The 27589-nt window shown below is 38.5% G+C and overlaps 1 protein-coding gene across 3 annotated transcripts in view; it reads right to left on the reverse strand.

Annotated features, from left to right (window-relative positions):
- The window catches only part of CARMIL1 (capping protein regulator and myosin 1 linker 1), a 325852-nt gene that overhangs the window by 73588 nt on the left and 224675 nt on the right, over positions 1–27589 (reverse strand). For all 3 annotated transcript variants that reach the window (XM_055322435.1, XM_055322434.1, XM_055322433.1), the window contains exons 24-26: positions 21159–21257; positions 12096–12224; positions 10826–10957 (exon numbers count right to left, since the gene is read on the reverse strand). In XM_055322435.1, coding sequence (XP_055178410.1) covers positions 10826–10957; positions 12096–12224; positions 21159–21257 — 360 coding nt within the window. The remainder of the gene's footprint in view (positions 1–10825; positions 10958–12095; positions 12225–21158; positions 21258–27589) is intronic.

A 27589-nucleotide genomic window follows, 5' to 3' on the forward strand; every position in this document is an offset into this window, starting at 1 on the left:
TCCACACTCAGCTCTGCTCAAGCATGACCTCTTTGAGGAGATCTTCTTGCTCGTCTCCCCTTATACCCTTTACACCTTTACATACATCCTTTGGGTAATCACCTAGCATCTGGTGGGGGGACCTCAGAAATTAAATGTGTCATAAATAGTCAAGAATGTAGCATCTTTTAACCATTTGGGGATGAAAGAATCCCTCTGAATCTGATGAACACTCATCCAGAAAAATTAGTATAAAATTTAGTGTGTAATTTTAGAAGTTCATGAAGAGCTAGAGGCACCAGACTCCAGATACACAACTTGGACCTGATGGCAATTGGGAAATTCTACCCCTTATTGCCAGGGCCTACCGCACTTCTTGGAACAATCTCTAGAAAACATATAAAAAGTATTACAAGCCCAGGGACTCAATGAATATGGGTACTAAACAACCCATCTTTTCTCTCCTAATCTCTCTCTCTGTTGCATTGGTTTATCTACTACCATCCTAATTATGATAAGTCTTAATATATGCTAGGGCAAAACTATCAACTATTTTGTTCTTCTTCATAAGTGTCTGAGCTATTTCTGAGCTATTTTTGAGAATTAGCTTTGTCAAGTTTTGTTAAAAGTCTGTTGGAATTTTTATTGAATTACATCCCATAATAGAGGAGTTTGGGAAAAACTGCCATCCAGTGATACTGTCTCTTCTACCCATAAACATGACACATATTTTACTTTGTTTTAGACTTTCTTTAAAGACCTTCAACCAAGTTTTGCAATTTTTCATCACTGAGGTATTATAGATCTTTAATATATTCTTCAGTACCTTGTATTTTTCTGTTGCTATTTTTTTTTCAAAAGATTTTATTTATTTGAAAGAAGAGAGAACAAAGAACAAGCACGAGCCACAGGGAGGGGCCTACAGAGAGGGAGAAGCAGACTCCCTGCAGAGCAGGGAGCCCAATGCGGGGCTTAAGCCTAGGATCAACTGAGCCACCCAAATGCCCCAATAATTAACTATTTCTAATGATTTTTTAAAATTAATTGTTGCTGATATATAGAAACGCAATAGATTTTTACATATTAGTCTATCTCCAACAATTTTACAGTACTAATCCTAATAACATAGCTGCAGACTCTTTTGGGGTTTCTATGTAGACCACCATAAAATATGAAAATCAGAATAATTTTTCTTTCTTTTTAATCCTTATAATTTTCATTTCTTTTGTTTGTCATATTGCACTGGCTAAGAACTTTAATATAATGAATAGAAATGGTGATAACAGAATCTTTGCCTTATTCTTGATTTTAAAGAAAATGTTTTTATTTTTTCCCCCAATAGAAAAATTCCAAACCTACAGAGAAGTTCAAAGAATGGGTTAATCTGTATCCTTCTCCTAAAACTTAGAAATTGCTAGTAATTAGCAATATTTGCTTTTCTCTCCCCCCTGGGTCATTTGAAAACAAGTTGTAGGCATCAACACTTCCCTCCTAATTTTCAATTATTAGATTTAGCTTATTATTTTCCACCCTTTCCTTACTTCTGATACTGGCATTTAAAAAGACCATGTATTTCACTCTAAGCTAGTTTAGCTGAATCTCAGAGGCTCTAATATACTATTAAAATTACCATTTAATTCTGAGTATCTTATTTAAAGCATACTTTCCCCTTTGACCACTGAGTTGTAAGTAATTTTAGGGGCATCTGGGTGGCTTGGTTGGTGGGCATCCGAATCTTGATTTCAGCTCAGGTCATGATCTCAGGGTTGTGGGATTTAGCCTCATGTCACCTCTGTGCAGAGTGTGGAGCCTGCTTATGGTTCTATCCCTCTCCCTCTGTCCTTACCCCATCGTGCTCTCTCTCTCTCTCGAATGAATGAATGAATGAATGTAGTTTCTCAAATTTGTAAACAATTGGATTTTTGCCTAAATTTTCTTTTAATTTTTAATTTGTTTGAGATAGGACCAGAGAACACAGTTTTTGAAAAGTGGTGTGATGTTACGACCTCATTGGCATTTTTCATAAATATTCCAAGTAACCTTAAAAAATTAATATTATTCTAGTCGACTTGATCAGAATTGAGAATTCTGTTGTTCCAGTATCCTCCTCCTTTTAGAACTTAACCTAAAATGTTTATTTCTTTAATATATTATTATTCTCTATCCTTTTAAAAGTATAAACAAATTGTATCATATTAGTTTCAGGTGTACAATACAATGATTCAACAATTCTATACAATTCTCAGTGCTCATCGAGGTAAGTGTACTCTTAACCCCTTTTACCTGTTTCACCCCTTCCCCCATCCACCTCTCCTCTGATGACTACTAGTTTGTTCTCTGTATTTAAGAGTCTGTTTTTGTCTTTTATTGTTTGTTAATTTGTTTCTTAAATTCTAAATATGAGTGAAGTCAGATGGTATTTGTCTTTTTCTGATTGACTTATTTCACTTAGCTTTATACCCTCCAGGTCTATCCCTGTTGTTGCAAATGGCAAGATCTTATTCTTTTTTATGGCTAATATTCCATTGTATGTGTATGCATGTGTGTGTGTGTGTATGTGTGTGTGTGTATATATATATATACACACATATTTAACTATATTTAACTATATATATAACTATATATTTAACTACATATTTAACTATATATATATATATTTTTTTTTTTCTTTTTTACCTTTTGAGGAATCTCCATACTGTTTTCCATAGTGGCTGCAGGAGTTTGCATTCCCACCAATAGTGTTTAAGGGTTCCTTTTTTTCCACATCTTCACCTATACTTACTCCTTGTCTTTTTGATTTTAGCCACCGTGTCAGATATAAAGTGATGTCTCATTGTGGTTTTGATCTGCATTTACCTGATGATTAGTGATGTTGGGCATCTTTTCATGTGTCTGTTGGTCATCTATCTTCTTGGAAAAAATATCTATTCAGGTCCTCTGCTCATTTTAGTTGGATTATTTGTTTTTGGCATTGGCTTGTAGAAGTTCTTTACATATTTTGATATTAACTCCTTATCAGATATATTAGTTAGAAATATCTTTTCCTGTTCAGTAAGTTGCCTTTTTGTTTTTTTGGTGGTTTCCTTTGCTGTGCGAAAGCTTCTCATTTTGGTGTAATCCCAAAAGTTTAACTTTGCTTTTGTTTATCTTGCCTGAGGAGACATACCTAGAAAAATGTTTCTAGGTATGTGACCAAAGAAATTACTTCCAACACTTTCTTGTAGGAGTTTCATGGTTTCAGGTCTCACATATAGGTCTTTAACCCATTTTGAGTTGATTTTTGTGTGTGGTATAAGAAAATGATCCAGTCTTATTCTTCAGCCTGCAGTTCTCCAGTTTTCTCAGCACTATTTGCTGAAGAGACTGTCTTTTCCCTATTGTATATTCTTGCTTCCTTTATCATAGATTAATTGACCATAAAAATGTGGGTTTATTTCTGGACTCTCTATCCTTGTTCCATTGATCTATGTGTCTATTTTTGTCCACTACTATACTGTTTTGATTGCTACAGATTTGTAGTTTGTCTTGAAATCTGGGATTGTAATGCCTCCAGCTTTATTCCCTTTCTGAAGACTGCTTTGGCTAGCAGCAATGTTTTGTGGTTCCATGAAAATTTTAGGATTATTTGTTCTAGTTCTGTGAAAAATGTTGGTATTTTTGTGGGGACTGCATTAAATCTGTAAATTGTTTTGGGTAGTATGGGCATTTTAACAATGTGGGTTCTTCCAACCCATGGGCATGGGATATCTTTCTATTTGTTCATGTCATTACTCTATCATTACTTTTTAAATGTATTTGACCAATTAGGGTAGTCATTTTCAAAGATTTCTACCATAACGGTCAATTTGTCCATTTCTTTTTATAAATGTGTCCACTTACCATGAAGCCATAGGATTAGATGCATACACATTTGAAATTTTGTATTTCTAGTAAATTGGGTCATTCAATGATCTGTTTTATTTTCAGTGATGCCTCTTCTATTGTATCACTAGATCTGGATGGGAGCATTCCTCGGGTGTGGAACTAAACCCTTGTATTCCAGGGTGGCTAGGTTCATTGTCACCTGCCTATGCCAGTTGCTGTGAAAAATAAAAAATAATCTCCAAGACGTCCTAATGCCCTTCTAGGTGTGCAGTATAGCCCCTAGTTTTGTGCCTGTTTCAGTGGTTACATGAGAAATTTTAACATGGATACTCTACTCCCTGTCTAAAGCAGCACTGTCCAACAGAACTTCCTCAAATGATCAGTGCTGACCAAGAAAGGAGCCACTAGTCATACACAACTAGTGAGCACTTCAGACATGGCTCCTGCAACAGAGAAACTGAATTGTAAATTTTCAAAATTTAAATTTAATGTTAATTAATTTAAATGTAAATTACCACACTGGACACTGCAGGCCTAATGTGGATGTCTTAAATCTTTTCTGGAATATGACTGGGATATTAAACTGTTCTTCCTCATTCCTTATTGATTTAAATATCTGCTTCTAGTATTTTATTTCTTCTTAATTTTATAGCACAAACTAAGCATTAAAACTGTTGTTTATAGTCAATGTTTCTCTTTACCCACATTTGGCATTTTTCCTGCTTGTTATTCTTTATTCTCTGACCTTTCTTTGATAATTTTTCCTTTGTCCTAAAATATATCTTTTCTTTTAAAGATTTATTTTAGAGAAAGAAAGAGAGAGGGAAAGGGGGCAGAGGGAGAGAATCTTCAAGCAGACACCTGCTGAGTGTGGAGCTGGATGCAGGGCTCAGACTTACAACCCTGAGATAATGACCTGAGTTGAAATCAGGAGTGGGACACTCAACCCACTGAGCTACCCAGGTGACCCAAAAGTATGTCTGGCTATTTATTCAGTGTAATCTAGTTACAGTTTTTCTTACATGAAAATGCTTCCATTTCATCCTCATTCTTAAAAAATAGGTTTATTTTATCTATTGTTCTTGGTTCACACTCTACATTCTCTCAGAAGCACAAAGATATGCTTTTCATTGTCTCTGGCTTCCACTGGCTGCTGATTTGAGACTGTCTGGTCGGTCTTAATACTGATCTTTTTTTAATAATATGGCTTTTTGCTCCCTCTGGCTTCTTGCAATATTTTCTCTTTGTTCTCAGTGTTTTTCACTTTTTGTTAGGTGATTCTAGACATGGATTTGCTTTTATCTGACATGGGTTTCACTGGATTTCCTGAATTGAAAGATTCTGGTTTCCCATCAATGTCTGAAATTCTCAGCCACCATTTCTTCAACTGTTGGCCTTTTGCTGTTCTCTCTTTCCTTCTGAAAATCGAAATTAGGCTTATGGTAAACTTTCTAACTTAAACATGTTTCTTAACTTTTCTAACACAGTCTCCGTTTTGTTAGTCTGTGTTATGCTACCTTCAGACCATCTGAATTGAGCAGGCTCTGCATTTGAAATGTGATTATCAGATTTTACTTAGCATGTGTCTCCCCAATGTTACTTATGAGAATCTATATTTCCTAACTGTAAAAATAACTAATACTCAGAAAACCTATATAATATTTGTAAAGTAAATTGGATGAACATCCTTCCCATGGCAGATACACTCCTGTATTCTTGCAGTGAGTGGGTAACTTGCTGTAATTCACCACAAGCAAATACAACATCCACACTAATGTGCCCTGAAATCTTTCTTTTGCTTTAAAAAATAAGTATAGGGAAAAAAAGAGAACTCTTTGAGCCAAACTGAGTTACTACCTGCTAAAATGCCATCAACACCCCTGAGGCCTCATTTCCTAAGTAAATCTGAAATTTACCAGTGAAGTATTTCATAGGGTATGCTGGGAGTAAAATCATGAATTTCCAAGGCCAAAAAAAGGACTCTGAAATTGAAGTCCAAAAGGGAAAAATGAAAGTTTCTTTTATGTTAAAGGTCATTCAAATCCCATTATCATCTACTATTACTCCAGGAATAAATGTTAGGATCAAAAAACAGGGAAAACAGGAAGAGAGTTGTCTTTTAAAAATACCTATAACAGGCCAGCCCGGAGAAAATATCACCTCTTTTCAAAGGAATTTCTCCAAATGTAATTGCTTTCTTCTCTTCCAGATAGTCTGCTAAGAAAGCTGGCTCACCTGGCTATTTTGATTCCTTTTCTGGAAGGATATTTTCTGAAAGATGGCTCAGAGGGCTATTTGAACTTATTATTACCCAATATTCAAAATATCTACTGCTGACCTTCATGTAGGACAATGCTTAGACACAGGTGATATAGCCCAATGGCTTAGAAGAAGTTAACTCCTAGCAAGCCCAGGACACAATCCCAGGCCTACTTGTGCCATTTTTAAAAAATTCACTGTAATAAAAAATTATTTTTACAAAATAATCCATCCACTTTAGCTTCTGCTAGTGTAACATATTAACTTTAAAGAATTTGGGAAATAAAACTTTTTTTAGCCAGAAAAAAGTTGATACTAGTAGTGAAGTAAATAAGGACCCCTGTAGTTTAGTGAGAAAGTCAATACGGATTCTAATAAAAATTAAAATACTCCAATAAAAATAACTGTAAGAATATCAAGATACTGAAAGCCTATATGAATAGACAAGTGGGCGGGGCACCTGAGTGGCTCAGTTGGCTGAGTGTCCAACTCTTACTTTTGGCTTGGGTCATGATGTCAGAGTTGTGAGATCGAGCCCCATGTCAGGTTCCGAGTTCATCGCAGACTCTGCTTGTCCCTCTCCCTCTGCTCCTCCCCCTGCTCTCTCAAATAAATAAATAAAATCTTAAAAAATAAATAGACAAATGGGAATTTTTTTTTAAATAGTAAAATGATGTCCACTTGTCAGTAAATCAGAAGGAAACAGAGAGGAAGTGAGCTGTCTGCAGTGTATTGAAAGAAGTCTACTGTACTCAGCTACAAGGAAATTAATGTAGTAACATTTGATTAAGAAGTTGTGATTGAAGTTTTGCTACAATTCATGCCAGTCACTGCCAAAGGTAAAGAGATGGAACCCAAAAGGACTGAGCAAAGAAAAAAGCAAGTGGGGAACACAAAAACAGGCCACTGAGGAGCCCACATCTGCAAGACATGAGGAAGAGAAAAGCGTGCTCTGACGCCTGCAAGTGAGGAAGCTGTGATGCTGACAAGGTGTCCAAAAGGCCAGCATCCAAGAATGTGGGGAATGTCTACTTACAGGAAAATATTTTTGGTCCTAAACAGATTTACATTATCTCAGGATTTTAAAAATTCAAAAGCCTCTTGCTTCAGACCTCTGACTTCTACTCCCTCCCAAGAATGAGCAGCAAGTCTATGCCAGCCACTTGGTTTGCAGAAGGAAATGGAGCAGAGGTACGGGGATATACTTGTGGTTTCAATCAGCTGAGACAAATACAATTGGGAGCTATTTGACGGGAAGTACCTGTTGCAATGTTCCACGCTGATTATTTTTTTTTGGTTTAACAGAAGTTTGATTCTCATTCCCATCAAGTCTGCCACAGAACTGTGGGACTCTCCAGAACAGCCACTCTCCATGTGGGAGGTTCAGCATTTTAAACTACTTCAAGTTTCTGTGCAGGCCTCCCTGAGGCAGGAAGAGCTCTAGAGTCTTTTTTTTTTTTTTTAAAGATTTTATTTATTTATTCATGGGAGACACAGAGACAGAGGTAGAGACATAGGCAGAGGGAGAAGCAGGTTCCCTGTGGGGAGCCCGATGTAGGACTTGATCCCAGACCCCGGGATCATGACCTGAGCCAAAGGCAGATGCTCAACCACTGAGCCACCCAGGCATCTTGAGAGCTCTAGAGAGCTCTAGAGTCTTTTACCAACAAATAAAGACTTCAGCCCAGATGTTTCATGCTGATTTCATTGCCAGCCAATTCTTAGTAATGGAAGTTCTCACAAATACTTTAAAGGAAAAAATTAGACAATAGATACAAATATACAATTTATAAAAGAAGGAATACAAATGGATAATAAAATCACTTTACTTATATTGGTTATTAAAAAAAACCCAAAGACAAAATGAACTTTTTCTAATTCTTTAGACAGAAAAATATTAAAAGATCAATATACTAGTATCGGTGAGGGTGTGGCAACATGAGCAATTACCTACAAATGTAAGAGAAAGTCTATAAGGTACCATTTGACTGAGGCATGGGCCAGTTACAGGCATTTACCCTAAGTGGATTGATCAGAAATTAGACAATACATTATGCTGGCTGTGAGGTAAAAGAAAATACGTATTGGGCTCTGACCACTGTTCCTGGCATAGGGCTCCGGAAACCCTTGTAATCTCCTATTAAGAGAATAGCAGAAGCATCTTTTGTTCTAAAATTTGGCCTCTGACTCTGATTCCTGACCTAAAGGCTCCTAAAACCCTTATAATATCCTGGGTGGTAGGAGCATCTTGTGTTCTAATGAGGTGACGCTGGGTGGGCTTCTGAATGGTTTCCTGGTTGGGGCTGGTCACTGAAAGACCAAACCACGATCAGAAGGTCAGGATGTTCAGGCTTGCTCCTCATTTTCTTGAGAAGGAAGAAGGGCTGAAAATGGAGTTAATGATCAGTTATGACCACATGATGAAACCTCCATAAAAATCTGAAAAGTACATGTCCAGAGACCTTCCAGACTGGTGAACATGCAGAGGTGCAGGGCAAGGGGCGTTCTAGGATGGGAAGCTCCACGCCTCCCCACAGACCTTGCCCTGGGCATGTCTTCCATCAGGGTGATCATCTGTACCCTTTACTACATCCTTCAATAAAGTAGGAAATGTGTTGAGTTCTGTAAGCCCTCTAGGAAATTAATCACACCTAAGCAAGGTGCCATGGGAAGCTGTGATTTAATTATATAGTCAATCAGTGAGATGCACAAGTGACAACCTAGACCTGTCACTGGCATCTGAAGTAGGGGTGGGGAGGTACAGTCTTGTGAAACTGCACTCTTAACCTGTGGGGTCTGAACCTTCTCTAGGTGGAGCATGTCAGATTGAACTAAGTTGTAGGACACCCAGCTGGTGTCACAGAGAATTGCTCAGTGGGGGGGGAACACCCACACATCTGGTGACCGCAAGGGTCAGAAGAGAAGCATTCTCCGTGAAAGTGGAGGAGAGACACACAGGTGGGCAGAGGTTTTGGAAGACACTGGTAGATCCACATAATGAGATACTATGTAGCCATTAAAAGGATAGTAATCATTCACTTATCTTAAATTGTGTTCAAGATATTGTATTGAATGTAAAAAGTATTACAATATAACCGCATATATGTAAAATTGTGTGCGTAGCCATAGAACGTCTGGAAAATCACTAAAATATTGAGGATGATGCTTCTCCAGGATTTCAAGTAATTTTTTTCATTTCTTTCATACTTGTATTGTTTAAATGCTTCACAGACTAAGTTTCATTTTTAAAGTCAGAAATAAATAGCAACATAGACAGTATCCTTCTTACGTATTGTATCCTTCGTGGAGGATAAAGCAAGCGCCATTAGGTAACAGTCTGGCAGAATTCTGTACCAAACAGCCCATCCTTTTTCTGCCCCTTTTGTCTTTATTCAGAATGGATGCAAAATACACGTTAAATAAAATGAAGACAACACACATGAGTCTCTCTGCATTATATACACAGGAAGACAGAGGGGCTTAAACTCCTAAATAATCCACAACATTTTCTTGCTCATTATTTTAATTTACAAGCAGAGTAATTAGCATGTTGCATAGTTATTACTGAGGCCCACATCAAATCTCTGTGAGTTGAAGCAATTTCGTTCTCAGAAGAAAACAGACAAAATAATTACAGAAATTTAGACCAGGTTTTTTTAAGGCATCCTCGAGCAAGCAGATTAGAAATGAAGAAAACCTTCTGAAGGTGAAATTTCTCTGTGTAGCTATGTTTTGAAGTGGCCTTAAGAAAAATCGAGCCTGGGCAGCCCGGGTGGCTCAGAGGTTTAGCGCCGCCTTCAGCCCAGGGTGCAATCCTGGAGACCCGGGATCGAGTCCCGTGTCAGGCTCCCTGCTTGGAGCCTGCTTCTCCCTCTGCCTGTGTCTCTGCCTCTCTCTCACACAGAGAGTGTGTCTCTCATGAATAAATAAATAAAATCTTTAAAAGAAAAAGAAAAATCGAGCCTTGGGTTACGTTTCAGAGACTTTTTTTTTTTTTTTTTCCAGCCAGGGAGGCTGTGGAAAAGTCTTTGCTACTTTGGTCTTATGACTTCATGTAAATCCCTATCCTTGGGGCACCTGACTTGCAGCATCTGAGTGGTGCAGTTGGTTAAGTGTCTGCCTTCAACTCAGGTCCTGGGATCGAGCCCCATGTCGTGCTCCCTGCTCAGCAGGGGTTCTGCATCTCCCTCTCCTTCTCTCTCAAATAAATAATTTAAAAAAATAATAAAACCCTATCCTTCTCTTTCAGCCAGTTTCGTATAAGCACTGTTACCTCTTGACCTAGCAGGAGACTCTCCACAGCACCAGCATCTAGGCCCTGTAAACAGAGCTCCTGTCCTCCTTCCTTCCTTTTGATTCTCTAAATCAAATGTAACGCCAGAAGATATTTTTTCCTAAAGTGGACTTCTCTTTCTGCCTCATAAATAGAAACCCTTCCTTCTTTTATCAACTTGCAAAGTACATTTAGAGATTTACCATCAAAAATACGAATTTTCTAGGTTTTACTTGATCTCATTAGGTAAGAAGCTATTCCACAACTTGTAAACAAAGCTAGAAAGACACAGTTCTCAATCTTTACTACAAGTGCATGTATGTGTGTAGGCCCATGTGTGCACACACAGACACAAATTTGTAACATGTAAGTCATTATAGGATGAAATGATGTCATACATAGTTAAATCATAACAATTTCAGTTTCCAAAATAACAGAAACTCCACAAACCTTGAGTTGTTCATCTACAACTCTTGTGACTTCTCCAGCCATTGATTCCAGGGTCTCTTGAATTGGACCTGATGACAAGCCACTGGCTCCCGCCCAAGACGTACCACCAACATGGTATAAATTTGGTAACAACTGTAATAAAAGTACAAATAAGCTATCCATAATTATTTAAGTAAAAAAGTCATTGCGGAGTTAGTAAAAAGGATAAGAAACATCATCAGAGATAATTTGCTCTCAATCAAAGGCTCTTTATATAGATTAATAAACGGGTTCAGCTTTGAAACTAGAGAACAATACATTATCTCCACGCCCCTTGATAGGCATCTGGGGTATGAAGGTATCTGACTAATGCTCACGGTCCTCCTACTTACAACACTCGATGATCGAGTGAGTCCAAAACAGAGCCAGGCCCAGGCCCCAGGTTTTCAGGCCCCATTAGTCCTTTCCTTGTGAAGACACACTTTGGGAACCAAATTCTAATTTGAAAGAAGCTTCCTCTTAGAGGTGATAGAGGGGAGTTTCAGGCTATTAGCTGGAAGTAGAATAATCTTAATGAGCTGTTCCTCATTTCAACTACAACTCTACCTCTCAGGTACTCAGGACCTGATTACAGCCCTTGTCACCACATCAGCCCCCTGCATTTTATTCTTTTTTGATTACTGGGAATCAGCCCAGGGAACAGAAAGGAGGCAAAAAGGCACTCCATTCACTCTGCCACTTATTAGTAACCTTGAAATTGGGTAGAAAGATTAAAAAAAAAAAGGTAGAACTAGTTTCTATTTATTTTGTATATTTTTTATTGGAGTTCGATTTGCCAACATATAGCATACCACCCAGTGTTCATCCAACCAAATGCTCCCTCAGCACCCGTCACCCAGTCACCCCATCCCCCCACCCACCTCCCCTTCCATTACCCCTTGTTTGTTTCCCAAAGTTAGGAGTCTCTCATGTTCTGTCTCCCTCTGATATTTCCCACTCATTTTCTCTCCTTTCCCCTATGATCCCTTTCATATATTTCTCTATTTCTTATATTCCCCAAATGAATGAGACCATATAATGTTGGTCCTTCTCCGATTGACTTACTTCACTCAGCATAATACCCTCCAGTTCCATCCGTGTCGAAGCAAAAGGTGGGTATTCGTCATTTCTAATGGCTGAGCAATAGTCCAGTGTATATATAGACCACATCAGTAGAACTAGTTTCTAAAAGTGAAGTTTAAAAAGGCTTTTTATTACATAAGACTCCCATGTAGCCTGAAGTGAAACTCACCGTTTTAGAGTTTTTAGCATCACGCATGAGCCTTTCTGCTGACTTCAAGTCTTCCTGGACAGCATCTCCCACACAGTTTCGTAAAGAGTTGAGGTGGTCCTGTACCTTCACACATATCCTGTCAATCATCTGCTCCAGGCCACAGAGGGACAGTAAGCATCCAAGGCAGCACAGACAACAGCACAGAAGAAAACACGGAATGAATGAGGGCAAAAACATTTTCTAGCTGAAACAGGCAAGAAGCAGCTTATAGCCAGTTATAATTTACCTATTCATAGTGGCAGCCTTGGGCAACAAGAACTCCAGTAAAACATCTCCGGGGCTTCCGTCCCCTTTCCTGCTCTAGGAAATGCATTGAAGTGTGAACTCCTTGACGATTCAGAATTTCCTGGCTACTCTGTGACATTTCACTAGGTAGTAGCTCTCCTTTATTTACTTTTATTGGGTACCCTCTGTGTCAGACATAGTGCTGGGTAGGGAGGACGCAGAGAAATGGAGCATGTCATTTGGTGATGGTTGAAATGACTACAAGATGGTGCCCACAGCCAGTTGGGTCTCAATATTACAGAATCATAACATCCCTGGAAATTAATATCTTTCAAGCTAATTCTATTATATCAGGTACTTTCCCACATGAATTAAAAGCCACTCCCCTTCCCCCCAAAAGCAAGTTGAGGTTTTATTATTTTAACGCAGGCAATAGTAAAGTTGATAACCTTTAGTTTCTATTCTGTGGGAGCCCTTTTCTCAGGTTAATTACATCTGAATCATTTTTGGTTACTCCACGGACCCAACCATGAAACCAAAAGGGAAGTGGTAAATCACTACTACAGACAAAAAAAAATATTATAGATGGGTAGATTATGTCCTTTTGTATTTGAACTTCTAGAGAAAAACACAAAGAAAGCTAAGAATTTTAAAGAAAGAGATAAACGGTGTGGTTTACAAAGTTTCTCCAGTATTTGGATCAGAACTGCAACCTATTTTATGTTCTTAAGTTATTAATTCTTCCAGAGACCATATAACATCCAGAGTCCCATCACATCTGATAGAATTCATTTGGCAGAGGTGACACACTAGTAATGTTTTTATTTAAGTTAATGATTGCTCTATTTTGAGTTATCTGATCTAACAACCATAGGAAGTCAAAGTCGTCAGCCCTCCTTCCACCACAAGTTCTGCAGTTGTAGAAACTTGGCTACACTGCTCAGAATACTTATGGTCTGGTTAGAGTGGCAGCATCACCATCCTTCCTGCCCTCCTCTTCTAGAAAATCAGGTTCATACCATCTACCCCATTTTCCTTTCTAATGTACTTTGAAGACAACCCAGGAAAGTAACACCACTTAGAACACCTTTCCCTTGACAAAAGGTCACTAATGTCGACATTAATGTACATTAAGAACAGCTCCTATTGCTATAAAATGTCCTGAGGTTTACAGAAGCGAAGGATCTGGAGCTCCCCACAGGAAAAAGAAGTTCTATGAATGATGCTTCTAACTAAAATCTAAGCTGGTAGGGAACGATCATATCTTAACTTGATGTGTTTTCACAATGCCCGGAGAGAACTAACTATATGTTTTAAAATATCTTAATTGATATAAATTCTAACTCTTCAAATTGTTGTATTGATCTGTGCTTCCTGAAGCAAAGAGTCATCTATAATTCAGATCTTACCAAGAAGAAGTACTTAATACTTAATTTCAAGAGATAAACCACATACTAATAAGAAAGGAAGTGGTACATGTCTGAAGCCATACAAGACTCGTTTGAGAGGCATGTGGATGTGACACTATGTGAGTTGGTGATCCTTAATATCAGGAGGCCGAAGACTCCTGAAAATGTGTGCCATTAGGCAGTCCCCAAGCAGACAAGTTCTAATAAACTCAACACCATGTTAAGTGGGACTTTTAAAATTATATCCAAAAGAAATGTAAAAATTTAGTTCTTCCATTCAAATAGGACATAAAACCTCCCAAGTCTCAAAGATTTGTCTGAACACATGCTTGCTAAGTTTAGGATAGCCCAACAGATCACGTGCAGATGCTTCACAACCAAAGAGCTCAAGGCCCAGGAAAGTTAACCTGCAGAAGGTGATACAGAATGATTATGTAGAGAGCAAAATCTACAATTCTGAAAACAAGAAATCAAGCGTTTTGACTATCAGTTCATATTGAAGTCCAGAATGCTCACAAATATGAAAAAGAACAGAAACCAGAAGGGGAAAGACTGTCATCCCTTGTGTTGGCCCATCACATGCCTCCACGGTAGATGACAATACCTGAGCTCTTTATCTTAAGCATTCCACGGAGCCTTAACCACCCCATTCCACTCTTCTCTTGCAGCGCAGAGAAGCTGCCAAAGGCCACCATCTGAGTAGCTCACTTCCTTCTAAGGAGATGTACTCTGTCATTCTTGAACACGATCTTCTTTGAGTCCTAATATGTCTTCCCATGTCCTTCCTACAGACCCATGGCTTCCCCTTGAGGCCACACTGAAAAATCAGTCACAGCCTCTTTTCCACGGTATGGTCTTGCACATGCTTGAACACAGTTATCTCTTCTCCCCTAATCTGTTTTTCTTCAGGCTTCACAGCCCTAGTTCCTCTTGCCACTTTATTATGGTAACAGTCTTATGGTTCCCAACCTTCCCCCCACCCCAGGTCCCTTCTCTGTTGTCTCTTCCATCCTGGATGCTCATGAAATATACCCCCTCAATAAAACAAACTGGAACACAGGAGGAGGAAATTGGCAACGTGAACAGGACCAGTGCCTTCCTTACTGTAACAAGTTTACTTCCATTGATGTGGTACAGGTCGAATTGGCTTCTCTGGCAGCTAAATCATACCACCGACTCATGTCACTTGCTGATGACTACTCAGGCTTTTTCAAATGCACAGGGCTATAGAACCAAAGTTCAGAACTTGGAACTATTAGTAACAAATGCCATCTTTGATTGCTCTCCACTTGTTATAACTGTTCCCCGTTCCAGCAAATACTGTATCTGCTGGTATTTTATATTCCTCCATGTCAATTTCTTTATCCAATTCAAGAGAAATATACTGAACACCTAAAACTGAATGATGAGATACGGTCCTGAGTAAGATATGCCTTTTGCTGCTAAGCAACTTAAAAGCCTAGAAGTAGAAAGAAATATTCACAGATAATTATAACACAAGATAAAAAGTGCTACATAATATAACATTTACAAGGGCACCACATTTTGTTCACCACTCAAACTCAGCTCCTTTTTTTCCTACAATAGTGCCTACCACATGGCAGACCCTTATAAGTATGTATTCAGTGAGCACAGGAATGATACAACATTGTACAAGATTTCAGCCAAGGAAGGGATCCTATCTAGTTGAGGTTGAAGGTGGCTTTTCAACTGGGGCCTGAAAGATTTCTACAGATTGAGAAAATAGAAGGGACTTTCAAGCAAAAGAATAAACATAAGCTATGGCACAACCAGACACCTGCAATTCCTATTTCCTGATTAGGAACAAGGTACTTCACCATTTGCTTCAACGTGGATGGAACTGAAGGGTATTATGCTGAGTGAAATAAGTCAATCGGAGAAGGACAAACATTATATGTTCTCATTCATTTGGGGAATATAAATAATAGTGAAAGGGAATATAAGGGAAGGGAGAGGAAATGTGTGGGAAATATCAGAAAGGGAGACAGAATATAGAGACTCCTAACTCTGGGAAACGAACTAGGGGTGGTGGAAGGGGAAGAGGGCAGGGGGTGGGGGTGAATGGGTGATGGGCACTGAGGGGAGCACTTGACGGGATGAGCACTGGGTGTTATTCTGTATGTTAGCAAATTGAACAGCAATAAAAAATAAATTTATTATAAAAAAAAGGAACAGGGTACTTTATTGTGGCAGAGAGGATTGGAAAGTTAGGCTAAGGCAACACAGGGTGAGACTCGGCCACATGGTAAGGAGCTGGAACTCGGTGTGGAAGGCACCAGGCATCAGTCCCTGGCTCCTCCTACAGCTGTGAGGGTCTAACAACCCTCACTCTGCAGTAATCCTGGTGGCACAGCTTCCAATGCATAGGATATGGGGCATAGATAGCAAGAGGAGACATGGAAGGTGGATATAACAGTTCTCATAGCACTTATAAAAGAAGAGGTACAAATGAATTGGTAAAAACACCTGAGCAAGAGGCTGGTGATGAAAATGGAAGGAAAAAACACTTAGAAGGTCAGCAGATGGGCACAGCAACCACTGGCTGGCGACAGCAAAGGAGACATCCAAGATGACCCTGAGAGTTCTATTCTCAGAGACTGATGATGCCACTGAGAGAAATGGTAAAATCAGGAGTTCTAAGGGATAAGTTTTGTCTTAGTGATCCTGTATCTCAGAGCTGCTGAACAAGTGCTGACAAGATAAAACTTTCCAGAAAGAAACAGAGGGAGACCCCAGGAGTCCTCCATAGATGAGGTTCTGAAAATGTAAGAGTGGAAGAAACAGCTAAAGGAAATAAGCACTAAGTACAAAACTTAGGAAAAGGACTACATTTGGAAGATGAAGGGGTAAAGAGTCATGTAGAAAGGAGACAGATAAGACCAAAGAGCAGCAGAAAGATATTCAAAATGGCACACTGTCAATGAACCAAGCAATGAGTCTTACCAAAGGTAAGGTAGTCAATCGTGACAATAATTGTGACAGTAAGAGGAAGAGCAGCAACAAACATTAACGGTTTACTGGTGACGGGTGAGTCAGGTACTTCCCATGCTTTATCCCAGTGAATCCTCCCAGCATCTTCAGAGTCATCTCCCCAGATTCACAGATGAAGAAATCAACACTTAGACAAGTTTAAGCATCTAACATCAATTTATACCTACAGGGAAAGCAGAATCCGTCCTTAAATCTGGGTCATCTACACTATCCTGTGTCCTCTCATTAACAGATGAGGAGGGAGTAAAAGGCTGGGGACCTGGGGAACAGGAGACCATGGAGAGAGCCATTTCAGTACAGATGGGGACACATGTGGAACAGTTATGAAGTGACAGGGTAGCAAAGAAGTCAAGAAGGCAAGTATAAAAACTACACACGAGAGGTGAGAAGACAATGTTTTGGGTAAACAGCTTCAGGCGATAAAATCACCTTCTCCCTTTTTTAAGTGGTCAGAAAACTTTAAGGGTGAGAAGAGTGGAGCTCAGCAAACTAGGCAATGCAAGGCCTGTTTTAATTTTTTTTTTATTTTTATCTTTTCAAAGTATATAAATTTTATTATTTCCACATTAAAAAAAAATCCATGTAGGAAAAAGGACTGGAAAGAAAGAAATTAAGACTGTGTGGGTGAGGGTATGTCTGGGCCTGTCTTTATAAATAAAGTGTTATTGGAAGAGCCACCTCACAGACTATGACAGCTTCTGCTCTCCAAGCAGAGCTGAGTAGTTGCAGTGGAGACCTCACAGGCTGCAAGGCCGGAAATATTTACTATTTGTTTTTGTATTTTATATTGTTTTTATCTGCTGACTCCTGATGAAGAGAGTTTATGAGAAGGAAAAGAACAGACTGAAAACAAAGGTTAGAGCATGGAGCCTTACAGAGGTCATTCCTACACAAAGAAACAATGTGCGCAGTTATGAGACATCACTGTTTCATCACAACATTTTAATACCTTTGGTGTCACCTGGGAATGATGCCTGGCTACATAGCTGGCAGGGACATTAGTCACAGAGGGTCTTTTATTTCTGTATTCAGATTTCTGGAAACTTCGACAAGAAGTTTCAGTAAGAAAGAGATAAATCTCTCTTAAAGTGACTAAAACGATTAAAGTCTAAAAACTGCTAATCATAACCTACTAAGAAATCTCCAAAGAGATAAAGGTAGCAATATACCTACTACATAATGATTAAAATAATTCAGACTGATGCCACCCATGCAGAATTAAACATCCACGCTACGCCTCCTGTGTACAATTTCCTCTGGGTTGAGGTGACGACGAAACTTACTTTTAAGGGTTAGCATTAAAGGTTGCTGCAGTAATTTTTTTGGATGGGCAAAATGCCCTGTGAACGAGGGGTAAAGTTGGAAGGATATTATATTAAGAAAAGCCTGCATTACAGCAGCTTATAAAGGAACCCAAGGCAAAGGTTCAGTGTAAGATTTTAGGCTCTCATTGCTTTTAATGTTCACTACTAAAACCAAGAAGTAACAGTAAACTATAAAATACTAAGCTAATATTAGCCCCTTGTGGGGAGAAAAAAAGGGGCGGGGGGATTTTTAAAGCATTAGTAAGGGAAAAATACTTTTTTTTTAATTTTAGAAGAAAATTTTCTTTCTTAAAACTCCCTGTTACTTCACTGATATTCATATAATTAATGTTTTTCTTTTTCTCAACATGTATCGCCTTACTTTTTGTTTTACAAAGTGTTGTGTCTACTGTTAAGGCTTCAAAGAATACTGTGAAACATATGGGAATAAAACTCACCTAATCACACCACCTGAGCTAACCTTCATGAATATTTTGGTGAACACTCTTTCACAAACCTCTATACAGATCTATGCAGTCTTCCAGATAATTTTACCTACTTGGAATGTTATATGTGATGCTTTTATTATGGACACTTTTCTTTCATTCTCTTTTAAGAAAAAGCAACAACTGAAAATTAAATTGACATTTGCATGAGGTTAAGAATTGTGTAAACCATAAAAAAAAAAAAGGTCTCAAATGACAAGTCAGCTTCTCTCACCCTGCTAAAATAAATACTTTTGGAAACCTGTTGCTTTTTAAATTTTTCTCATGGCTTCCATTTGAAATTTAAAATGTCTAAATTTAAACTTAGAGTCTAAGGATATTATTTTAATTCCAGGATGGTTAACTATATTTGTATTTTTGATTAAAGATGAATGATAAAAAAGAGGTTGATTCCATAAAATAAAAACTAAAAATTTAGTGTACTAATACTCTCATCCAACTTTCTCCTTCTTCAATTCCTAATTTTAGTTAGTATCAATACTTTTTACATTATGATTTCTAACATTCACATTTTTTAATGTAACAATTCTTAGGTTTTCCCCTCTTGTCTTAGTTAATATTAAAATTTTGAACCTACTAAAATGCAGTTACATAATTTTGACTATGGGATCCATAGAGAAAGGAATGTAATCCTATGTCTTTTAACCCTGCAGCTCCAGGTAGACTGCCTAAAGCAACAATTTTGAAAAAGCTTTTCTTCAGCCTTTGACTTCAAGGATTTCCTTTCTGCTATAGTTTCTTATTTATACGTCATACTGTGTACTCTCTTATTTTTCATTGTTATGCTGGAGAATTTCCTCAAAGACCTTTTTGTGCAGAATGCCTAGGTGGAAAAAAAAAAAAAAAAAAGAATGCCTAGGTGGCTAAGTGGTTGAGCGTCTGCCTTTGGCTCAGGGCATGATCTCAGAGTCCTGGAATCGAGTCCCACATCGGGCTCCTTGCAGGGAGCCTGCTTTTCCCTCTACCTATGTCTCTGTGTCTCTCATGAATAAATAAATAAAATCATCTTTTTTTTAAAAAAAAAAAAAAGAAATTTTGCACATACAGATTATTGGGGGTAAAATTTCTGCATTCATGGCTGAACATATTTATAATCTGTCCCCCTATCTGTTTGACAAAGTGGCGAAGTAGAGAATTCATGGGCCAAAATAAGACCCCCACAGAACTTTGATAATATCACTTCATTTGCTTCCAGTAATTGGGATGGACGCTAAGAAATAGTTTTAGTTCCCAAGTAAGACAGCTTTTTGATTCTCTCTGGCACCCTTTAAGACTTTTTTTTCTTTCTTGTAGGTGTTCTGACCAGGACATGTCTAGGTGTAGGTGTCCCTTCATTTGGATCAATTTCAGTGGGTCACATCAACCCCAAGATTTATGTGAATTGGTTTTCTACTGTTTTTTTTCTCCTTTTATAGTCTGAAGTGCCTATCAGAAGGCTGTTGGTCAATTTGAATCTGGTCACCATTTTGACTTTTCTTTCATATTTTTCATCTTTTTACTGCATATTATAAAGATTTCTTTTACTTTTTCTTCTAGAGAAATAGCTTCATTTGTGCCCTATTAGTTTATGTTAAATTCTGTATTACAGTTTCCATATTTTTCAATAGTTAAACATTGTCTCTTGTTGTTTAGCAGCCTCTTCCTATTTTGTGGATACAATACTCCCTCAAGTCCCACTGAACTTACTAATTACAATATTTTTCAAAGTCTTTGGCTGTGCTCTGAATTAGCGGAGGTCAGATTTTTGGTTTATCTTGCTCTTTCCTTGACATATTATTTCCCCAAATATCTTATAATCCTTGGTTTGTGTTGATACTTTGGGAAGAAAATATTCCACATTTCTTTTATTATTATAATTCCTTTTTTCTTCTCTAACATTGGCTAGAGGGACGGGAAATAAAGTAAAAAAGAAAAACACTTCAGCACATGTTAATATTCAACAGATTCTTTTTAAATTTTTTTTTTTTTTTATTTTGAGAGAGAGAGAGAGACAGGATGAAAGTGGGGACAGGTACAGGGAGGAGAGAAAGAATCTCAAGCTGGTTCCATGCTCAGCATGGAGCAGACAGATGTGGGCATCAATCTCATGACTCGAGCCAAAATCAAGAGTCGGATGCTTATCTGACTGAGCCACCTCGGTGCCCTAATATTCAACAAATTCTTAATTATTTCAAGGAATCTAGGAATTTGTTTCTATCTTACATGAGTGTGAAGGAGGAGAGATGGAAAGGAACACAATGTCCCCAAAGTAGCAAATTTGCTTACCCTCAGATCCTCTCATCTGTAATGATGGGTTCCTAATATTTGGATGGAAATCTAAAATATGTTTTACTGATAATCTTAAAAGGCACAAAATTATCAGCAATTAAAAGCACATTTTTAGCATTAGAATCAGCCTACATTTTCCACACTCTACATCTTCCCCCAAACTCTATTTCCTTTTGCCATTTTCAGAAACCAGTTCTTGTTATCCCATTGTGGATAATTCAAATGATAGAAATCCTGGGTCCTCTGCTCCGAAAAGTGTTCATTGTGACTGAGTAGGAGAGTACAGCGCCCTCTTACCTGCTGTGTGGTGCTGGTGACGATGCCCTGCTGGAGGCGGTAGGCCTGCTCTTGTAGGTATTTTCGGGTCTCATGATTCCGGAGAAGATAGTTTTCTATCTAAAAATCAAGCACATGGATCTCTCAAGAACACATTTCAACTCAGCAGAGGGTGAAGTGATAAGTGAAAGAGCCAGTCGCTGAACTTGAAACCAAAGCACTGATTCACATTCCTGCCTGTGCCTTGACCCCCTACAACACAGTAGACAGGAAGCTGGCTGTCACTGTGATGCACTCTTGGTGTTTGAGTTAGAGATGTAACCTGCAGGTAATGGGAGTATTTTTATGTAACTTGGTAGCTGACAAAGATAAGCAAGGGTTTACTGTCCATGTGGTTGGGGACCCAATTCAGTGACTCTCTGGTTTCTGGCTCACAATCACAATCTCTGTCTCTTTAGCCACTCAGCAGTTCCAAAGCTAAATAAGTATCCCCAAGGCATATGGATGGCACCCTCGGAAACTCTCAGCCTTTAGGTGGGAGAATCCACCGGCATTAGGAAAACTCTATTTTAAAGGAAAAAAAGAGAAAATAAGTACAACATTTTAAGGCTAAAAGCTTGGACAACTCAAAGACATATACTAGTTTCATTAATTCCTGAGGTTTTCATATGGTCTCAAAAACAGGACTGACTTTAGCAAAAGCAGAGAAAATAAGAAAACAAATTTCCACAGAAAATAAGACCCCTTGAAGTTGCTTGACAGTGTATTTTTTACACAAATAATCTCCAATTAAGAATTCAAACATACAAGTGATAACCAGATTGAAATGAAGTGTTAAAGAAGAATATGCAATGGGTATATACTGAATAACAAGTGCAGGTTTAACTACTGGGACTTATAGATATGTATGAAGATGCCTGCAAAGAATGATTTGAGATTGGTAATTGCACCATCTGGGTTTTTTTCCCTCCGTTGTTGTTGTTTTCATTTGTTTTTAATAATACCACTTAACCATTTGGCTTTTGTCACTACAGTTCCCTGGTTAAGAACTTCTAATAGCTGTGAGGTATTATTACATTTTCATTTTAATTTTCCATATGCTAAAATAACTACTACCTAACACCAATTAGGTACAATTAAAATACAGAGTATAATTACTATCATCCCTGGAAACCATAGTGCAGAACAAAACATACCTTTCTACTAAACGTAAATGAAGGAATTAAAAAAATAAAAAGATCCCTGAAATAAAACATCATTAAAGTGACACATTAAGACAATGACATTTTATTACATTAATTTTCTCTTGCTGCTTCCCGAAAAGTCATCTCTTTCCAAGTTGACATTACTATCGACAGCAAATGTTTTTGCCAAAAAAAAAAAAAAAAAAAGATTCTTGCCTGAAACTGAAATATAACAGGCACACACAGTGCCACTCAGCTTTGGGTACTTTTTACATTTGGACTTGATTAAGCACTGGGTGGGGGCCAGTTGTGAGAGTAGCTTGTTTATTCAGTAGGCTCAGCTCATGTACAGGTCATGCACCCAAGACTGGTTCATATGTTTCCAGACCTTCCCCAGGGGCACCAATGGTGCTGGCACAGGCTAAACCTAGAGGGAATATTTTTAGAAAAAAAAAAAACAATATTCAAAGCACATTTCTAAAGCTAGTGCAAGGGGAAGAATGGATAATGTTTCAGTGTCTTTAATATCAACCACGGGCACATCACCCCAGAAATTATTTGTATCTTGGATTGGCAGGGTAAACCTTCCTTCCCTGCACCATTCCAGGCTGAGGACAAGAACCCACCTCCTACAGGCGGAGGACAGAGGGCCTAACTGAAGTCAGAACAGGGCCAAAAGTATCATCATGTTTGCCAGTCCCCCTAGGCAGCAGTGACCTGGAAGGCCAGCTAGAATGCCTCCAGTCTCACTGCTGAAAACAGCACAGTGCAAAAGGCAAAAAGACCTGCATTTCAATGTAAGACTCTAGTATATATATTATATTATATTATATTATATTATATTATATTATATTATATATTCACACATATATATATTTTTTAGGAATCTAATTTTAAACAAATAAACAAACAACTTCTAAAGATCAAGTACAGAATCCCAATATTGTTCTTTAGTAAAGTAGAAGACTGAGGCAGCCCGGGTGGCTCAGCGGTTTAGTGCCACCTTCAGCCCAGGGCCTGATCCTGGAGACCCAGGACTGAGTCCCATATCAGGCTCCCTGCATGGAGCCTGCTTCTCCCTCTGCCTGTGTCTCTGCCTCTCTCTCTCTCTCTCTCTCTCTCTCTCTCACGAATAAATAAATAAATTGATTTTTAAAAAAGTGAAAAAAAAAAGTGAGGGCATCCCTGATCAGGCCCTGGGCTCAGGGGTTTAGCACCTGTTTTCGGCCCAGGGCATGATTCTCGAGTCCCGGGATCAAGTCCCACATCGGGCTCCCTGCATGGAGCCTGCTTCTCCCTCTGCCTGTGTCTCTGCCTTTCTCTCTCTCTCTCTCTCTCTCTCTCTCTCTCTCTGTGTGTGTGTCTCTCATGAATAAATAAATAAAATCTTAAAAAAAAAAAGTGGAAAGTGTATTTCTTCCAGGAAATAGAGTTCTGTTAACATGAAAACTTTAATATATGAGTAGAGTATTATAGAAAAAAATTATAAATATCAGCTCTGAAGTCACCAATTTTTCATTTTAGAAACCATAAATTTTATAATTAATATATTTGCAAATGAGGCATTTCTTCTATTTTCCCCTCATTTTCTGCTCTCTCTGGTTTTAAGTATTGTATGTTATTGTGCTTTTCTATCCTTCCTTAGTATGTTAACTACACTTCTTTTTAACTTTTTAATGGTTGCCCTACTATTTGCAATATACAACAATTTCAAGTCCACTCTCAACAGAACACCATACCATTTTGCAAGTAATCCATGTTCCTTGTTAAGATAGCATTGTCAGGGCAGCCCCGGTGGCTCAGCGGTTTAGCGCCGCCTTCAGCCCAGGGAGTGATCCTGGAGACCTGAGATCCAGTCCCATGTTGGGCTTCCTGCGTGGAGCCTGCTTCTCCCTCTACCACCCCCACCCCCTGTGTCTCTCATGAATAAATAAATAAAATTAAGAAAAATGTGTTTTTTTAAAAAAAGATAGCATTGTCAATTTCACCCTCTCTACCCTTGTAACATTGCTATCTTTATATGTCTTCATTTCCCCCTATTTATTTGAGAAAGAGAGAGAGAGAGAGAGAGAGAGAGAGAGAGAGAGAGAGAGAGAAACAGGGCGAGTAGGGGCAAGGGGAAGAAGAGAGGCAGAAGGAGAAGGAAAGAGAGTCCCAAGCAGACTCTGTGCTGAGCATGGAGCCCAACACAGGCCTCCATCTCACAATCCTGAGATCACAATCTGAGCCAAAATCAAGAGTCAGACACTCAACCAACTGTACCACTCAGACATCATCTTCTTTACTTTTGAAGAAAGAATTTGCTAAATACAGAATTCTAGGCTGCTGGATATTTTTCTTTTGACACTTTAAATATTTCGCTCTACTTTCTTCTTGCTTGTATGATATATGACCTAAAGTCTGTTATAATTCTTACCCTTATTTCTCAATAAGTAAGGTGATTTTTTTCATCCTCCCTCTGGCTTCGTTCAAGATTTTTCCCTTGGTCTTTGGTTTTCTGCAGTTTGAATGTGATACGCCTACATGTAGATTTTTTGGGTATTTATCCTACTTGGTGTTCTCTGTGATTCTTTGATCTTTGATTTGGTGCCCACCACTGAATTTGGAAAATTTTCAGTCATTATTATTTCAACTATTTCTTCTGTTCCCTTGTTTTTCTTCTCCCTCTGGCATTCCCACTGTACGGATGCTCTACCTTTTGTAAGTGTCTCACAGTTTGGAGATATTCTGTTGTTTTTGTCCTCCCTTCTTTTTTATTCTTTTTTTAAAAAAAATTATTTATGTGAGAGAGAGAATGAGAGAGTAAGAGGTAGAAAGTGCATAAGCCAAAAAAAAAAAAAAAAAGTACATAAGCCAAGGGAGGGGAAGAGGGAGAAGCAGACTCCCCACTGAGCAGGGAGCCTGACATGGGGCTCAATCCCATGACCCTAGATCATGACCTGAGCCAAAGACAGTTGTTTAACTGATCAAGCCACCCTCTTTGCTTTTCAATGGGAAGTTTCTACTGACCTATCCTCAGGCTCAAGGATTCTCCTTAGCTGTGTCCAGCCCACTGACAAGCTCATAAAAGGCATTTTTCCTTTCTGTTATATTGTTTCTGATCTTTAGTATTTCCTTTTGATTTTTTTCTTAGAGTTTCTATCTTGTTGCTTACATTATCCATCTGTTCTTGCATGGTTTTTACTTTTTCCATGATAGCCCTTATTATATTAATCAGTTATTTAAATTCTGTCTGTTAATTCTAAAATCTGTGTCATATCTGAGTCTGGTTGTGGTGTTTGCTTTGTCTCTTCATAATATGTGTGGGTTTTTTCCCCCTTGCCTTTTAGCATGTCTTATAATTTGATGTTGTTGTTGTCGTCGTCGTCGTCGAAAACTGGATATATTTCATAACAGAAACAGGGGTAGTGAGCCTTTTAGTGTGCAATTTTATGTTAATCTGGCTAGAAGCTGGGTTATGTTGAATGTCTAGAAATTAAAAAGATTTTAATTGTTTTTATCTCCTGGTTGCTTTCTAGGGATGGGGTTTCCCTAGAAATCCCTTCTTAAATACAGTGTCTTTGAACTTTGCTCAATTGTAATCCATTCTTCTTACACTTGATGTGTTAGTAAGGTGGTAAAGAGGGGAATAGTTCTATAAACTTATGATTAAATTTAGGGTTTTTAGTGGGCCTGAGTCCCTGGGCTTTGACCTACCAAAGTATTGCTTGGCTTCTTTTTTCTGTGAAACAGGAAGGCTGGGATTGTCTTCCACTAGGTCAGATAAGGCTCTGGTAGTATAGTTTCCCTTAAGTGTAAGCCTTGTTACAGACAACAGAATGCTCCAGGTGTATTTCAAAATGGTTACTTGTTCTCTTCCCCCTGCTGCTAAATCTAAAAAGATGAAAAATACATAGGCTCTGCCTTCAAGGAGTTCATAGTCACTGGGAGAAAAAAAAATATATATGATTCAAGTAAGTCAAATGATGTCCTAAGGCCAGTGATACAGAAAAAGGGCAGGAAATTCTGAGAACACGAGAGGATATTTTTCCTGTGATAACTTGGTAAGGCTCTTAGAGGTGAAGCCCAGGAGAGGGTCAGGGCCTCACTAAGACTAGATTTCTAGGAGTTTTTAACTCTTAATCCAGTCCACACTAAGCCTCCAGTAATTCCTCAATTCCTGTGTAAGCATTTCTCTGAGCTAGTGGCTCCATTAGCTTCTGCCCCTGGTGAGTCCATCTCAGCTTTGATTCACTGTGATTCTCTATAATCCCATGTGTCCAGTTTCCAAAGGGTGACAGTCTGCTTTGCTTTTGTTTCAAATCTCTGATGGATCTAAGAAGTCACCAATTTTCTGTTTGTTCAGCTTTTCTCTTGTGAAGATAGGCGCAATGAGTGCCAAACCCTTGACCTGTCAAATCTAAACCCTGAAACCTGGGGTCTCTAGGATATGTCTTTTATTAAAAGTTGCTAATATTCTTTGGGAAAATATAAAGATGTCTAACATTTTTACGATACTTATGTTTTGTGCTTTGCAAACTTTTTTTTCACATACACTAACTGGTTTTGCTCCATGGGCATCACAGGTAAATTACTTGGGTCATCCTGTCCTTCAGTTTTTTTATGTGCAAAATGGGGGTATAACAAACCTGTCTCATGGATTTATTTTAGAGATTACCAATGTTAATTTATTTACAGCATTTATAATAGTGTCAGGCACCCAGCATGAACTGTATGTTAAGTGTCAGCTAAACATAGATACTGTCTAACTGTATGTTAAAGATTTTATTTATTTATTCATGAGAGACACAGAGAGAGCCAAAGGTACACACAGGCAGAGGGAAAAGCAGGTTCCCTGTGGGGATCCTGATGTGGGACTTGATCCTGGAACTCCAAGATCATGCCCTGAGCCAAAGGAAGACACTAAACCTCTGAGTCACCCAGGCGTCCCTAACTGTATGTTTTATATAGATGAAGAAACCAAGGTTCAGAAAATTTAAGTAACTTATGAAAATTATAAAGTTGAAAAAAGTTTGATTTAGTCAGATCCTTTTTTTTTTAAGATTTTATTTATTTATTTGAGAGAGAGAATGAGAGAGAACACACTCAGGAGGAGAGGCACAGAGAGAAGCACACTTCCCACAGAGTAGGGAGCCCAACACGGAGCTCAATCCTAGGACCCTGAGACCATGACCTGAGTCGAAGGCACACACTTAAGTGACTGAGCCCCCCAGACACCCCTAGTCAGATCTTCTGATACAAATCTTGGATGATTTCTGTTGGCACATC

This window comes from Nyctereutes procyonoides, unplaced genomic scaffold (genome assembly GCF_905146905.1).
Source record: "Nyctereutes procyonoides isolate TBG_1078 unplaced genomic scaffold, NYPRO_anot_genome, whole genome shotgun sequence".
NCBI lineage: Eukaryota > Metazoa > Chordata > Mammalia > Carnivora > Canidae > Nyctereutes > Nyctereutes procyonoides.